General features: G+C 35.7%; 2 protein-coding genes across 4 annotated transcripts in view; one reads left to right on the top strand and one right to left on the bottom strand.

Annotated features, from left to right (window-relative positions):
* The window catches only part of SOS1 (SOS Ras/Rac guanine nucleotide exchange factor 1), a 145,492-nt gene that overhangs the window by 20,385 nt on the left and 108,138 nt on the right, over positions 1-16,969 (bottom strand). For both annotated transcript variants that reach the window (XM_059188529.1, XM_059188530.1), the window contains exons 11-17: positions 12,993-13,074; positions 12,081-12,203; positions 11,678-11,781; positions 10,253-10,475; positions 8,977-9,096; positions 4,086-4,248; positions 3,473-3,590 (exon numbers count right to left, since the gene is read on the bottom strand). In XM_059188529.1, the coding sequence (XP_059044512.1) occupies positions 3,473-3,590; positions 4,086-4,248; positions 8,977-9,096; positions 10,253-10,475; positions 11,678-11,781; positions 12,081-12,203; positions 12,993-13,074 (933 nt within the window). The remainder of the gene's footprint in view (positions 1-3,472; positions 3,591-4,085; positions 4,249-8,976; positions 9,097-10,252; positions 10,476-11,677; positions 11,782-12,080; positions 12,204-12,992; positions 13,075-16,969) is intronic.
* ARHGEF33 (Rho guanine nucleotide exchange factor 33) overlaps positions 1-16,969 on the top strand; it is a 129,569-nt gene that overhangs the window by 107,195 nt on the left and 5,405 nt on the right. The window contains exon 20 of one of the 2 annotated variants that reach the window (XR_009357381.1): positions 14,748-14,907. Coding sequence is in view for 1 of the 2 variants with exons in the window: in XM_059188534.1 (XP_059044517.1) it covers positions 14,748-14,829 (82 nt within the window). In the remaining variant the exon portion in view is untranslated. Of the gene's footprint in view, positions 1-14,747; positions 16,136-16,969 lie in introns of those variants that run through there. The other variant, XM_059188534.1, reaches the window with a different exon arrangement.

Genomic DNA, 16,969 nt, shown 5'->3' with positions numbered 1-16,969 from the left:
AGAGTGGGAGGGAAAGAGGGAGAGAGAGAAGTAGAAAAAGCATGAGAAGGGAAGAGGGAGAAGCAGGCTCCCCACTGAGCAGGAAGCCCAACACATGACTCGAACCCAGGATCCTGGGATCATGACCTGAGCCCAAGGCAGATGCTTAACCAACTGAGTAACCCAGGTGCCCCTCAATCTGTATTCTTATAATTTAAAAAAAAAAAAAAAAGAAAGAAAAAAGTTCTACCAGAAAGAGAAAATAAATGAACTCAATAGTTTTGCCAAGAACATAGGTGGGGAACAAAAAGTTCCCAGGAAAAAAATGATAAGAAGTAATACATGATATAGAAAACAAAAGAAGAGAGTAATTATTGTTTAAGATTTTATCTTTTTGGGGGCACCTGGGTGGCTCGATGGGTTGTCTCTGCCTTCAGCTCAGGTCATGATCTCAGGGTCCTGGGATCGAGCCCCACATCAGGCTCTCTGCGCAGCAGGGAGACTGCTTCCCCCTCCCCCTCTGCCTGCCTTTCTGCCTACTTGTGATCTCTCTCTCTCTCTGTCAAATAAACTAATAAAATCTTAAAAAGAAAAAAAAAGATTTTATCTTTTTGAAGTGAAAAGCAAAGTAAAACAAATAAAAATAGAAATGGGAAAGATATATTACAAATAGGACAATTTAAAAAATAATGTTTTGGTAGATATAACTGATTACTATTTTTAAAATAATGAAAGGAGACAAGTGTGTAGCAGAAAGCAGAAATAGAAAAAAATTAAGGAAGAAATGAAAATGTTGCTAAAGAATTACATCCTACAAAAGACTGCAGGCCCAGATGGATTTTCTCTTCCTCTTTCAGAGTTTAAAGGCTAGATCATTTCATGATATTCAGAACAGAATAAGATGAAAAGCTACTGAACTCATGTTACAAAGTAAATATAACTAAAATAACAAAAGCTGATAAACATAGCACAAAGAAAAATCTCAGACCAATCTCGTTTATGTAGATGGATATAAAAATCCTAAATAAAATGAAAATGAACAGAATTCATTTGTACACTTAAAAGATCAATCTATTATGAATAAATAAGGTTTAATATTAGTAAATAGGAAAGTCCTGGATTAGTAAATCTATAATTTTAATCTGCCAAGCAAGAACAATTATTTTTTCCCTGCTAAGATGGCAAACCATTATGAAAGTAAATGTATTTGCTAACAAAAACACAGAAGATAACTACAAAGAAACTTTAACATAATAAAAAGCATCTAATCAAGCAAATAGCAGGATTACACCTATTCCCACTAAAACGGAAATTAGAACTACCTATTTTTATCATTATTGTCTAATCTTTGTTTGGGAAGGTATAATCAATGTCCTAAAGCCTAACACAGAAATAGGATCAAAGGAAGAGACATGATTAAATATTTAGAAAATTTAAGGAAATTAAAAATTCTTAGATTTAAGGGTAACTGATTATTAAAAAATGAATAACATTCACAACCAAAAGTACTTAGGAGAAAGTTAAGTATCATAAATGTTCCTTCCAAATTACCTGATAGACTGTTCTAATTGTATTTTGAGGAATTATCACCCTTCCCCATTATGAAGTTCAGAGACAAAATTGGCAAAGAAAATACTGAAGCAGCATTGAAGAATCAACTTTGTCATATATGAAAACACTATAAAGCAACGTTTCTAAACCTTGGGCATTACTGACCTTTTGGACTGGATAATTCTTTGTTGTCAGGGGCTGTCCTGTGCACTGTGGGATGTTAGCAACATTCCTGCCTTCTACCCACTAGAAGCCGCTAGCACCTTCCATGTATAACAAAAAGTGTCTCCAGACAGAGCTAAGTGTTCCCTGGGGGGCAAAAATTGCTCCTTGTTGAGAATCACAGATTATAAAGTGCCAGTCATTAAAAACTGGGGCACCAGTATAAGAAGTTAATGGGAAACAGTATTTATTAAAGAAAGAGGGACCATATATTAATGGGCATAAGGAAAATTACTCGATAAACATGGGTCAACAAATAATTTGATGGAGAAATAAGTTTGAAGGTTTCATATGATATCTAAAAGAGACTTTGATTAAAGAGTTAAATGTAATTGTAAAGCCAGAAGAAAATATGGCTCTAATATTAAATTACTAGCCTGGAAGAATTTTCTAAGGTTAGAAACAACAGAAATCCTAATGGGAAAGATGGACAGATTATAGAATTTTAAATACTGTATATCCAAAAATAAAAATAAAAAAGGCAGACTGATGAAGTTTTGACTTGAGAAATTCCCAGCTAGATATAAAATATCTGGCTAGATTGGTTATCTAGTTAAAAAAAATATTCTCAAATACAGACAAAAGGCATTAATATGAAGATATCAATTATAACATTATTTAGGAAAGCAAAAATGCTAGAAACTTTCTACCTAATCATAGAGCAACAGTTAAATAAACTGTCATACCAACTTTATGGAATATTATGTAGCCATTACAAATGACATTATGTAGGCTGATAAAACACGACAATGTATTTAAGCTATAATGAGTTAAAGAGATAATAATGTGTACATGTCATATAATTATGGCTATATACAATGTGCATAGTAAAAAAGATGAGAAGGAAATACAAAAGTGGTTGGTTGTAAAGCCTGAACAAAAGCTATGGGAAAGTATATGTTAAATGAAAAAATTTCAGGAGGTAACATATAACACAAGAGGTAAGACATAAAAATTATGTGCAGTATAACTTAAAGCTTTGTGGAAAATATATAGCTGTAGAGGAAGAAAAGGCTAGATGTAAATATACCAGGAACTAAAAAACCTAAACCATAATACATGTAATAGAGAGCATAATATTTGTAAGCATTCAGAGGAAGAACCATCAGAGCATATATAAAAACAGAGAATAGAAACCAGTTGTGAAAGATACCGAAGCTATGAAATACAGCGAATCCGGTGACGGAGTCGGATAGAGGCGCCTACACGAAGGGTGAAGGTTTAGATGGTAGATGCCTCAGTCTTAAAAGGAAGGAAAGGGTACTTCCTTCCTCTGGCGCAGAAGGGCAAGAAAAAAGGGCAAAGTTTTGATGTGCAAAAGATGTGGGCTCAAAGATGCACACACTCTATGACTTTTAGCTATGCGAAACTATTTACAAGAAAGAGGATTATAAATATAAACGAGTATGGCCGTATCTCTTCTATAGAGTGTTTCATTTATTAAGATTCAACAGAAAATATTCCTATGAATATAAAAGCACAAATGAGCATTATATGATATCAAATGGCTGCCCAAGATGGAAATAAATGGAATGTATATATTGGGCATGATCGTCAAAAGTCCTCTTAATAGAGTGAAATTCTATGGTGATGCAGGTGCTAATTATTTACTAAAGAAGTATTTCCTGCTGGTATATTACATATACGTATATTCAGTCATTTAATGAAATACATGTCTTGTTTTATCCAGAAACACAATAAAAATTCAAGAAATGCTCACCAAAGAAAGGCACACATGGTGGATTAATAGACCTGAGTTTTGCCAAATATTTCTTATAGTGATCTTCACTTAATTCATGAGCTTCTTCTAAGATTTTCTTTTGGCGACTTGGTATTTGCTACAATGAAAAAAACAATATTTAGGAAGCATAAGTTTACAAAAGGAATCACAGGTTTTCCCCCAAAATGCCAGGCTAAGAGTAGCCCAAACACAACAGTACCGGTTTGATTCTAAGAAATGATAGTAACTGTTTCAAAGACACGGTCCCCATCGATCCTAGAACAAACTTATGGGGGGCGGTGTACATGTGTGTGTGTGTCTTTGTGTGTGAGAGAAATCTAGTTTATCTTGCAATTCCTTACAATTAAAAGAGCATTTAATTATATGTTACATAAAGTGCTAAAATGTTTTTCATCTTCTAACCTAGCCTAGGACCTGTGAATACATTTTAACGAGAATGCCTAATTTATAAAATGCAACCAATTCAATACAAAATTTAGACAATTTTATCTTTTAAAGTGTTACTCAAAAGACAGATGAGGCACTTAAGAACTGAAGACCACAACTATTAAAATTCTGACCCTTCATTTAAAAAACGCCTATACAAACCTACCTCAAATGTGTGATCTAGTCTGTAAACAGGTGAGGAGTTCATAGCACTGACAACCTCAAGGACACCATTGAAGTTGTTCAGCTCTTGAAAGACTTGTAGAATCTCAATGATTCGACTCACCACAGCTACTCTTTCTTCTAAGTTTTCAGTTTCTACAATACATCTGGGAATCAAAGACAAAAAAAATGCATTAAATTTGTACTTTTCCCAACAGTGCTCTGATTCAAGAAATTTAGTAAATAAAACAATGTCGGGTGGGGGGCATGGTTACAGAGGAACAACACAGCGTGGATATTCAGGAGGCTGGGTAACTAGCAGGAGACTGGATGATGAGACGGTGCCTTCAGCCAGGCATCCTGCTCTTCACTGTTTTCACACTGACACAGCAGAAACAGTCCCTAACTTTCCTACTCTATTAGAATTAACTGATGAGCCTAATGTCTTGCTGAATGTATATGCTTGGTCTAGGGGAACTGATTCTGGAGCTCCAGAATTCTGTGCCTCCTGTTCATCTAACTGCAAGATTTTAGTGATTGATTCTTTCTTTGATATACAGAAATAATTAGCTACATTTCTAGGAGCAGCTCTTTAAAAAAGCACTGAAATGTTAGAAAGTCAATTAAAGTATTTTACCATAATTAAGAATGAAATTTTTAAAATTACTAAGGAAGAAAAGTCAAAAACATTTTACATTTAAATACCAAGAATCCTTGGAAGGTATGTAAATTCCAGTAAATAGCTAAAAAAGGAAGCATACTATGCTCAAGAAGAGAAAATTCCTCAGTGAGCATTTACTAATATTTGAGAGAATTTTTAAATTTACTAATCACCAGGAAAGACAAGGGCATTTTAAACTTGGTTTTTGATAATAATTAAACAACTTATAATCTAAGAAAAGACCAGAATACATAAATAGAAAAATAAATATAAATCAATATTGAACATTTTTTAAAATGTAAAGGTGAAAATTACATTATTGTCCAATGAAAGTAACCTGCCACCAAGAAAAAAACTATTGTAAAACTATCAAAATGAATTTGTCTTGCTATCAAATTAAACATAACATGTTTACATGTTTAAAGCAGCTGGATCTCTAGAAATATGTCATACACTGGCTAACTAGTTAGCTGGACATTTAAAAAGGTACAAATATATTTACATCTTTTATTTAACTATTTCAGTTGATATTATGTAGATATACAGACTGAGATGACCTGTGGAGTTTTTGTAAAAACCAAGTAAGTCTGGGGTAATTCATCCATAGGTGACTCCAATTCTAATGTACATGCATGGCTAAGAACCATTGTAGCAAACGAACAAGAACTTCTCAACTGGAAAGGCCAGAATTGGAACCCTTGTATATGCTGGTGAGGGGAATGCAAACTGGTATAGCTATATGGAAAACAGTATGGATGTTCATGAAAATTAAAAAAAGAGCTATCATATGATCGGTCCAACAATTCCACTTTTGGTTATTTATTCAAACGTACTGAAGTCAGGGTCTCAAACAGATATTAGCGTTCCATGTTCGTTACAGTGTTTGGTCACGATAGCCATGATGTGGAAACAATTCTAAATGCCCATCTACGGATGAATGGATAAAGAAAATGTGGTATAAACACAGGATAGAATATTACTCAGCCTTAAAAAGAAAATCCTGCAATCTGTGACCACACCGATGAACACTGAAGACATTATTCTAAGTGGAATAAGCCAGTCACAGAAAGACCAACACTGTATGAATCTACACGTATGAGGAATCTAAAATAGTCAAAATTATGGAAGCATAGAATGCTGATTGCCAGGAGCTACGGGAAGGGGAAAATAGGGAGTTGCCAAGTAGCACGTATAAAATTTCAGTTATGCAAGATGAATAACTTCTAGAGATCCACTGTACATTATGCCTATAAATGAACAATACTGTATTACACATTGAGAAAATCTGTTAAGAGGGTACCTCTCATGTTAAGTGCTCTTACAACAATTATAAAAAAAAAGAAAAAGGAAAAAGTGTAGGAAAAGGCCGCCTTTTCAGTCATCTTTAAAAAAATAGAACAGAGATGAAAACAGTCTCTCTTATCAGTTGTTTCCTCCTTACGGACATAAACGTTATTTATGATAGAAAAGGTCTTCTGCATCCTGAAGTATAATTATTTAATCTGATAATGAAGAAATCAGGAAGTAACATTTAGAGGGAAAATTCTAAAGTTTTACTTTTTTTTTTAAGATTTTTTTTTTTTAATTTTAGAGGGAGCAAGAAAGCAGGGGCTGGGGGTTCCCTCGGCAAAGGGAGACAGAGAATCCCAAGTGGACTTCCAGCTGAGCACGGAGCCCGACGTGGGGCTCCATCTCATGACCCTGAGATTATGACTGCCAGAATCAAGAGTCAGACGCTTTAATGACTGAGCCACCCAGGTGCCCCCCAAGTTTTACTTTTTAGAGGCTAAGAGATAATAACATAAAATAACACAAGTGACTTGGAATGTTTACTTCTCTTTAGGAACTGCTTTCAAGTCTTTGTCCACATCCCAGCTTAGATTCTAGTCATTACCTATGTCACTGGCCTCTTGTTCTGATAATTCCAGTATGATCTGTGGGAACCTCACATCACCCTTATAAAATATGAGTCAACTAATTTCACTATATTTACTCAGAAAAAAAATATGGCCAGTGTATAAAATGCCACTCGGTGGCGCCAACTGTGAAACTGCCCTGAGACGCTGGATTGCGGGTATCACAATGTAAGCAGCGCTGCTCACCCACTCCTCAAGTTATACATGTATAAAAATACAAACATAATATAAATACCCGCCCCCCCCAACATTTAAAGTCTCTAGAAATGGTCCTAAGGGCAGATGGCAAATGAAGAAACATCTCTTTAGGAAAATCTACAAAAATTCAGTGAGAAGGGCTAGAGTTTCTGGCATTTGAACCAAGCCCGCTCCCTCCTTCCTCTCAGAGAACCGCTGGCGGCAGAGGGCAAGAGTCTGCTCCAGACAGCGCCGCCGCCGAGCACTCAGGCCTCCCTTCCCACCTAGCTCCCAGCGGGAGCCGTTTCTTCTCTGGAGGAACACGACTTCCACGGTTCTCATCCAGTCCCCAGCTGCCCTGCGGCTGAGGCTAAATCCCTGCGGCGCGCCGCTGAGGAGTGGGGACTCCCTTCTTCTGCAGATCTCTGACCTGGAACCTAGGCTTTCACGGGAATGGGGCACACTGGTTCCTGAGGCCGCGGTTCCATGCCAGCAGAGGTGAGCAAAAAGGACCTCACACACCACCCGCAAACCCCACATTCGGCTGTTAGAGCAGGAATGTTTCAGAGAAGCTTGCCATCATCCTGAGCTCGAGAGGGCAGGCTCAAACAGCTTCTACTCTCTTGGCTCTTGCAACCTAAGGGTGCTCTGGAGAACAATGAAGGAAGCCCACAGGCCCACAGATGATCATTCTTTTGAGGTACGGTGAGAAGGTCGTGAGTAGCCCGAGGCCAGGCCACGCTGTCTGGGCAGTCACATCACTTCGTCTCCTCGGGCAGGCATTTTACCATCTCACAGCATCACAAAAAGGGTGAGTACAGTACAGGAAGATATTTTGAGAGAGAGAAACCACATTCACATACTTTTGTTATATTGTTATAAATGTTCTATGTTGTTATTGTTAATTTCTTATCGTGCTTAATTTATAAATTAAATTTTATCATAGGTATGTATGTAGAGGAAAAAGACATAGTGTATGTAGGGTTCAGTACTATCCATGGTTTCAGGCATCCACCGGGGGCCTTGGAACAAATCCTCCATGGATATAGGGGAACTACTGTATGACACATTCTTGGGGGAAAAAAAAAGGCAGGGAACAGTAACAGCCTGTGAGAAGGACACAGATTTAACAGGAAAAGATTTCAAAGTAGTGATTATGAATATGTTCACAGAATTAAAGAAAGTGTGATTTAAAAAGTACAAAAAGATAGGATGACAATGTGCAGCACAGAGTATCATAAAAGACACAGCAATGATAAAAGGAACCAAACAGAAACTCTGAAATTCAAAAATACAACAGTTAAAATAAAAAACTTACTTAAGGGGCTTAATAGAACATTTGAAGTGGCAGAAGAAATAATCAGTTAACTTGAAGATAAAGCTATTGTTCAAAGATGAAGGCAAAATAAAGATTTTCCCAGATAAACAAAAACAGAGTCTGTTGCTAGCAAACCCACCGTCAGAGAAATACTACAGGAGGTTCTCTGGGCTGACAGCAAGGAACCCCAGATAGTAGCACAAATCCACAGAAACAAAGAGCCCGATAGCAGTTAATCTATGATTATGTAAGACATTTTAAGTGCATATCTTGTTCTTATGGCTTCTCTTAACTGATTTAAAAACCAACTGTATAAAATAATGTGTACATAATGTAATGTTGGACGTGTAAGATATATATATATGTAATATATTGCCAATAACTACACAGAGGCTGTGGGTGAGAGCAAAGTATAATGGGCTAAGAAAGTAATAACAAATGGCAAAGCAACAACTGTTACAATAAATTATTAGCTCTGCATCATTATTATGTGGAATACATATTATGATAATAACACAAAAAAGGGAGACAGGGAATACAGCTATATAGGAGGAACATTTCTATCTATCCCTGGAATTAAGCTAGTATAAATCTCAAGCAATTCCGATAAGATGTAGATGGTAAACTTTCAAGTGTTCACTAAACAAACCCTCAAAAAATCATTAATGAAATAAAAATGCTACATTAGAAAACTAGCCACTCAGTGCAAAAGAAAGGAGGAACAGAGGAACAAAAAAAGAACTTGAGATGTATTCAAATAGAACTGCATTTAAAATCATAATAGCTGACTGCTACGAAATGTAAGAATGTTGGTGATACTTACTTCTCAAACCACAGAGTGAGATTCGTGGTATGCCGGATCATTTTTAGGAGATTAGGAGAATTAATTTCTTTGTCTTCTTTAGTCCACACACTTCCAACTAATTCTGATGGTTGTACAGCTCTAAAATCAAGACATAATTCTACATGATACTTTTCCCGCTAGGATGCTGTTTTATTAAGTAAATGAGGTAAATAAAACTAAACTCCTATCTAAGCCTTCTTTTAACTCCAACAGAAAGGTTTATGAAAACAAGGTATAACAAAAGTTTACAATTATGGGTATTTTTCTATAGATTAAAAAATATTTTTACGCATGTACCTGTGTACTTAATCACTTTATAATAACATTTTGCTTTTGGCCACATTGGGATTTTTTTTCATAGTATCTTTCCCAGCACTTATAAATATTATTTAATGAATTAGGGTGACAATGTAATTCGGGATGGTTCTTTTAAATAATGGTTTAAATAATCAGTTCGTTGAAGATACAGTAATCACTGCAATTCATAAATCTTTTTTTTTTCCCCCCCTCTAAAGGAGCAGGGAAAACCCTATCACAGAAAAGTCTTGGTAAATAAATGAAATAAATAGATTCTTACATTAGTCTTTGGGAATAGTGAGGATCTTTGGAGTGGATGGAGATCTATAAATTTAGTTCTTTTCATTTAGTTATTACAAAAGCTTGTTTGCAATTCTAACTTCTAAATAGTCTCCATTTAAAATGAGAAATGGACTGAGACGGTAGTTATGTCAACGTAGAAAAACTAAAAAGGGCTATGACTGGCCATGACTTCAGTTCACAAATACAAGGGCAACAGCTAACTTATTGAGCCCGACCTTGCTTTGGGCAATGTGCTAAGCACTCTATATATATACTGACGATTTTCACTCTCACAACAGCCTGTTATAGGTACTATTATTAGCCCCATTTTAATCCCGAGGAAGCTAAGGGACAGAGAGTGATAAAAGTTAATTAAACAGAAAGGCTAAAGTTGCCCAAGGATACCAAGCCAGTGATTGGTAAAGCCAGGATCTGCAGTCAGCTTTGCCAGCGAGGAGTGACTACAGACAGACAGAAGCTGCAACTCCAGGCAGAGTGGGCAGATCAGGGAGTGAAGGAAGGGGAGACCTTCTGTGGATCAAGGCTGTATTACTACACACTTCATGTACCAGCTCATTTATGTCTTATCACATCCCTATAAGGCAAATACCAGTATTTCATTTAAAAAATTAATTCCTTTGAAATGATTTTTCAGCTTGAATGTAAAATTACATACCTATATAGATCTGATTCAAGTAAAGTGAGTTGTCGAGCAATTTCTATTGGGTGTAAGGTGAGCAGGTCAAAAGTCTCTATGTGCCCAGGCCTGCTTATATGCCACTCAACCGTGGGAGGTGAACTCTGAAATGTAATATTATGACCTGGTCCATTGTCTCTTGCAATTTTTTTCCTTTGGATTATTTTAGTGATGGATTCAACCCATTTTTTCATAGCTTTACCTGAAATACATTACATTTTAAATAACATTTAAATACTTTTCACTCAATATTTTATCCTTTTAAAATATTTTAACTGAGCCACCCAGGTGCCCCCCTTTTAAAATATTTTAAAATCAGACAAGTGATACTTAAATATATCTTTGCTATTACAAAGTTCAAATGATCAAAATAAAAAAATGGAAGTTCCCCTTTATCATTTCCCATTCCCTGTCCCAATCTCAGTCTTCTTCACATGGGTCACCATTGTTAATAGTCTGGTACATATTCTTCTATATCCTTTCAAAATAAAATCAGAAAGTAATTTATTCATAGATTTTTCACCTCTCTTGTTCTGAACTTCAGTTCAAAAAATTATTTTATAATCTTCCATTAAAAAAAGATATTGCATGCATGGGATTCATAAGGACAGACGATACACATTCATTATTAATCTAATTAACACTGCATTTTATAAACCAAATGGCACCAGAGGATATTTCCTTCACATTAAGGTGCGTTTTTGATGTGGCTATTTTGTACTATGCATGAAAGTACTCTTATTCAACGCTTTATTTTCTGATTCTCATTTACAGCACACTGTGGAAATTAGAATCAAGTTTGTCTAGGACATTCTTAGACCTATACAGTTATGGAATCTTTAAAACTCGAGGGGAAATTCTGACATCACTGAGTCTTGCTCTCTTCATGTTACTGATAAGGAAACCAGAGTCTAGAGAATCAGAGTGGTTTTGCCTAAAGTCATGTATCTAGTGAGTGGCAGTGTTCATTCAGAACAGGACTGTTGTTTCTTGGCTCTCAATTCAATCTGCTCTGTGGCCTCTCTAATACAGGATCTAATCCCCTAACTGGGAACCACCTAGTCTCCAGCAGTGGTGTTCTGATGGCACACCAGTTCCTAATTGTCCTCTGATACACATAGCTTCAGATAAGTAGAAAAACAGCATAAATCGAGACCTTTTTCTATCCAATTCCAAAGTAACCACTAAGTTGATTTACTAAATGAAAATACATTGGGTCAACAGGATGATTACTGAGCAATTTGTAGGTCAACATGTTGTTTCATGAAAATTTTCAACTTTTTCAAACCGTTGTGCTGCCACCGTTCTAAACAACTCTTAACACGAACACTAAGGACGTCAGTTGATAGTCACCACATTGGCACTTTTATTACATATAAAACTAAGCACTTAAAAAAACCATACCTCTCACTGTTCCAATAAATTCTTCCATTCGCTGCAAAAGATCTGCATCCCTTTCAAAATCATAGAAGTGGTGCTCTACCCAATGCCGACATACATTTAATACTCTATGGCATTAACACAAAAGAATAACTGAATTACATGGGAACTCAGACATAGGTGTTTACCATGATGGTATAAATTAAAACAGTAATTCTTTCCAAATTAAATGATTTTGTAAGTAGTGGCTTACCACTTTCAAGATTCTATGTTAATTAAGACTTATACAATAATTTCTGATAATTGCTCTTCACTTTCATTTTACTTGTTACCTCCTCCTTGGTTGGGAAAGGTCCTTATTTACTTCAACTCTGAAACAAAAGTTCACTACAGACTTCATCACTTCAGTTATTTCCTTACTGCTTACCGCAGCTGTACAGGCTGTATGTATTCTTTTCTAAACCTTTTTAGTTCTGCACTCAAGGGCTGATCTCCATTCTCTATAGCTATGCGATCAGCTTCTGTGGGCTCAGGCTCTGGAATTTCAAACCTAACATAAAACAGAACAAACTAATGAAAATACTAGTAATACCAGAGTATACAAACAGAAAACTACGCACCTTTTCACTAGCCAGCACAATACAGAGAGAACTGTGAAAATTACTACGGATATACATACATATTAGTAAAAACAAGTAAGGCTTCTATAATATAAAGGTTAATGATCTTATTTTAATTTTTAAAAAAGAAATTAATACTTGCCAATATTTAAAAAATGAGAAACATAATAAAGGATAATATATGCAAAATCTAAAAATAAATGTGATTATCAAGTATGGGACTGCTGTTCATTTTTGACTTGTGTAATCACTCTGAATCAGCTACCATAACACTTTTTAAGGGTAACCCTTAAAGAGTTGACTGTTCCTTCGGTGGCTGAAACACTTTTCTTAATTATGATATTTATTCACTTACTGTTAAGCTCCATTTTCTTCAACATGTGATATATTTGAAAAATTCTGTTTAGAACACCTAAATCATCAAAATTTAAATTTTCAGAAACTAAATTATATATTTTTATATGGTTCTTTAACTTGACTAATTCCATAAATTTGAAATTTCAAGTACTGCGTTTCCATGTGAAAAGAAATGCTTATTTTTATACTTTAATAATCAAAACAAAAAGATTATAAAATAAATGGTCATTTAAGAGAAGTTATTTCTTTAAAAAGTACTCATGAACTACAATTCAAAGCTCCTACAATTTATTTCTGAGAAACACAGAATCTTAGCTCAATCTCTTAAAAAAAAAAAAATTAAACGTTTTACATTAACAGACCTTTCTATTATAAGACTCAGTAGTTCTTGAGGTTTACAAAAGGATCTGTATGTTGTAAGAAATGTCCGAACAAAATTGGGATCTAAGAAGAAAAAAGGAAAATTATTTTATTAAAATCTTTGATTCAGAATGATTCAAGCTATTATTAACATTTTCAAAAGAGATGAAATAATCTTAAAATTCCCAAAGTCTTCTGACCACACATAATGTTTTGGACTTTATAACAAACTGCTAGCTTGAGTGCTTCCTAAATTAGTGGCAAACTGTGGTTACTAAGATTCTGTATCAACTTACTTCTTGACCTCGGCACACTCCGACGAGCTGAACTTAAGTCCTCATGGGTTGCAGGAATGCAAAGGGAAGAAAGAAAGGCAAAGAGCATGGAAACAAGCTCCCACCTGCTACCTGGATCTCAGAACATTTCAGTTGGTTTCTATCTCCTTCATGAAGAGAAAGGCCACAGCAATAACCCATTACTTTTTCTGACATCCAGACTAGTTTATCTAGGATCAGTTATCTAGATTCCTTTAAATCATGTTAACAGAGCATACAACCTGAAACTGGATCTTATAATGTGTAGCTTACATTAAATACAGTTTCTCAATGATTTTATTCTCTAGAGGTCTTAAAACTGCTAGAAGAAGCTTACGAATACCTGGAAGTTATTAAAACTATGAAACGTGTGAGAATGTGGATTTCGTTCTATTCACAACTTAATTCCTTTTATTTCAAGTAGTCCCGCTAAGAGTTCAGTCATAAGAGCAGGAGTCTCCAGCCCTTTCCGTGAGAGGGCCCACTTTTCATTCACATCTCCATGAAGTAAATCAGGAGGCTGCCTAAGTGTGATCACTTCCCCAGGCCTGGCCTTCTGCAGTCTTTCCTGGACAGTTTTCTCCCCCAAGTTATGGAGAAAGACTGCTGTTTTTTCATCAGCACTAGAGACCAGGACTGTCATCTTCTGCATAAACGGGGAGAGACATCTTCCCATAATGAGGGACATAAACAAACAAACAAACAAACAAAAATCACTTCCTTTTATAACTACAATTTCACCAAAGTCAACATTTAGTTGCAAGTTATTAAAAAGAAGGAGGGAAGAATTCATTAACCTTTTTATTGGGAGCATCCTTTTCCTATTTTTTACATTATGGACTGGTAAGCACTAATTTATTATTTTTTTTTTGTTTGTAAAACTCTAAATATTCTTTAATCTCAAATTCATTTGAGAACTTGATAACAACAAGCTATAAAGTAATTGCACAAAGATAAGCTCTAATTGAATGATGAATTCATTGAGAGTAGCAAGTACCTTTATTTTTGTTAGGCTTCACACTAGATCCTTTGTGAGTACAGTGTCCTTTATTAGCGTAGGATTTCCCAAGATCAGAGTTAATTTGTTTGGAAAATTTCTACTTAGGCTGATTCTAAGAACCATGCTAAATTTAGCATAAAATAATGATAATAGATTAAACTCCCTCCCCCAAACCAAATGCATGGATTTGTCGTAGAAATCTATTCCTAATGTATTGGTTTACGTGGCAATCAAGATAATGAATTGGTTTAAATATCAGACAACCTTGGATGTATACTGCTTTTTTGAATTAAAGAAAATTCACAGAATAAAAACATACTGGTTTTCAATGCCCCTCCCCTCTTTTACCTTCCAAGTCTAGCGGGTTACTGATAACAGTAATTTAAATATATACAATCCTTTAGTAATTTCCTCTCTGTTGGTATCTTATTGTTTGTCTTCAGTTACAGAGTTCCTCAAACGTTAAAGACTAATGTCTCATCCAGAAGAAAAGATTTTAGAACAGAAGGCTGTACGAGATTTTAAAAACAGAGATTTATATCGATTTCATCACAATCCTCCCTTTCAAGAATCTACTTGCTGTTCTGCAAATCTATTTGTCAGGTGAGGCTACTCAAAACATCACGTGTTTAGGAAGCAAAAGCAGTGGCCACGGTAGAGACGCTGAGCCAACACTGAGGGAGAGCGAGCCCAGGCCCTCAGCAGACAGTGTCTCAAGGATCCCTGAGCTGTATTCTCAATTTAGGCTGGCCTCTCCCCCAACCTTTTTTTTTTTTTTTTAAGGAAAAGTTTATTTCAATAGTCTAAACGTCTAAAATCAATATTCAGATCAATTGCTCCTCAGATGCCACCTAAGGTAGGCTGAAGAGTTTGGGCTATCAAAGTTAATTTAAAACTGAAAAACAGAATAAAAGCAAGTTCTAAATGAATTATATTTTTAAGGAAACTGCCTGTTTTTAAAGGCAAATGACTTTAAAATGGTCTTTCCATCTTCAACCAAAACATCTGGTTTCAGTAGCTTAGTAACAATGACAATGCTGGGAAAGTCATGATATGCCTCGGTGCCACTTAGGTCACAGGGGGATCATATCAACTGATCTCTGTTACGGAACTTTTCAAAGCGCACTCACAGAATTTATTCCACATGACTTCTGTGAAGTGAGTGGCGCTGATGTTTTTCCTTTCTACATATGAGAGAAGGAACTAAGACTTATCCAAGGTCACACAGTCGAGTGGCAGAGATGGAACCAAAATCTAGATTGTGTGACTCCTAATTTTATGCTTTTTTCTACTGTCTCACATAAGCTCTCTGGATTAAAGGATGCCTTCAGGTTTTCACAGCTGTGACATAGAAATACAAAGAACAATTCCATGAGTTATGTAATCATTACAGAAACTTAAATAAATGATTAATTTGGAATGTAGCTGCAAACTGCTAATCCGGTTCAGGGCACTAGAGAGTCATTAAAAAATTAGCAGTCTAGTTGTGATTCCGTAATTAAGCCTTCTTCCAGACTGTAGGAAGTAGCAGCAGGACCTTCCTGTGCACTCTATGTAGAAGAGGCGTTTGTGAAGCGGGCAGTGAAATAAACACTCCCACAATCATCACTGTTGTACTAAATTCTAAAGTGACTCAACTTTTAAGTTGTTTTTAGCTTGATGAGAAATAAGAGCAGTCTTGCCAAAAAGAAAAAAACCAGCAAAAGCTAAAAATAAACCAAGAAAAATTGGCAAAAGTTTAAGGACTTTCAAAAAATATCTGACAGGCTGCATATATTCCCCATCTTGTATTGATTTAGACTCCATTTTTAGTCTCAAGTGGTACACAAAACTGCTAATGAATGAAAAACTTAACATCTGTATTTGAGGACATCTCTCTATTTGAAATTTTATTTAAAAAAAAAAGGGTACATATTCCAGAAGCTACTTTTATCTCTATTAATTTCCCCCCGTCATTGATTCTCACGTGTACTATGTCATGCTAACCCTTGGAAACCTGTATCTTACAGATGAGGTGAAGGACTAAGATAATTCAGTATTTTAAAAATACACACCAATAAGTACAGATTACATAGCTTTGTAAGAAAACAAAGCACTACCTACTTACATCTCGCAGGCAATGATAAAGGCTGAGTCTTACCCTCTCTGTTGGTTCTGAGGCAGCAGCTATCTACCTGTATTATAAAATGATGTTGCAGGGGCACCTGGGTGGTTCAGTGGGATAAGCCTCTGCCTTCAGCTCAGGTCATGATCTCAGGGTCCTGGAATCGAGCCCCACATCATGCTCTCTGCTCAATAAGGAACCTGCTTCCCCCCCACCACCACCACCCCCTGCCTCTCTGCCTACTTATGATCTGTCAAATAAATAAATAAAATCTTTTAAAAAAATGATGTTGCAGAGACAGATGGAAGGCAAACACATAAAAATACAAAAGCCGGGTTGCTTTAGTTTTAGAACATGAGCGCAAATATTTGTGGAGAACATGAAAATTGGCTATTTTGAGAGTCTCTTTCTCTTTCTGTTTATTACTTGCTTATGGATGTAAATTCCACAAACCTCTTTCTCAACCATAACCCCACATGAATTTCAGTATGAGCCATAGTAAAAGCTCTGTTGTGGTTTTTCTTTGTTATTATTTCTACCAGATTCTCAAATCCCTGCACT

This window comes from Mustela lutreola, chromosome 9, assembly GCF_030435805.1.
Source record: "Mustela lutreola isolate mMusLut2 chromosome 9, mMusLut2.pri, whole genome shotgun sequence".
NCBI lineage: Eukaryota > Metazoa > Chordata > Mammalia > Carnivora > Mustelidae > Mustela > Mustela lutreola.
This window is presented reverse-complemented; position numbering and strand designations above follow the sequence as displayed.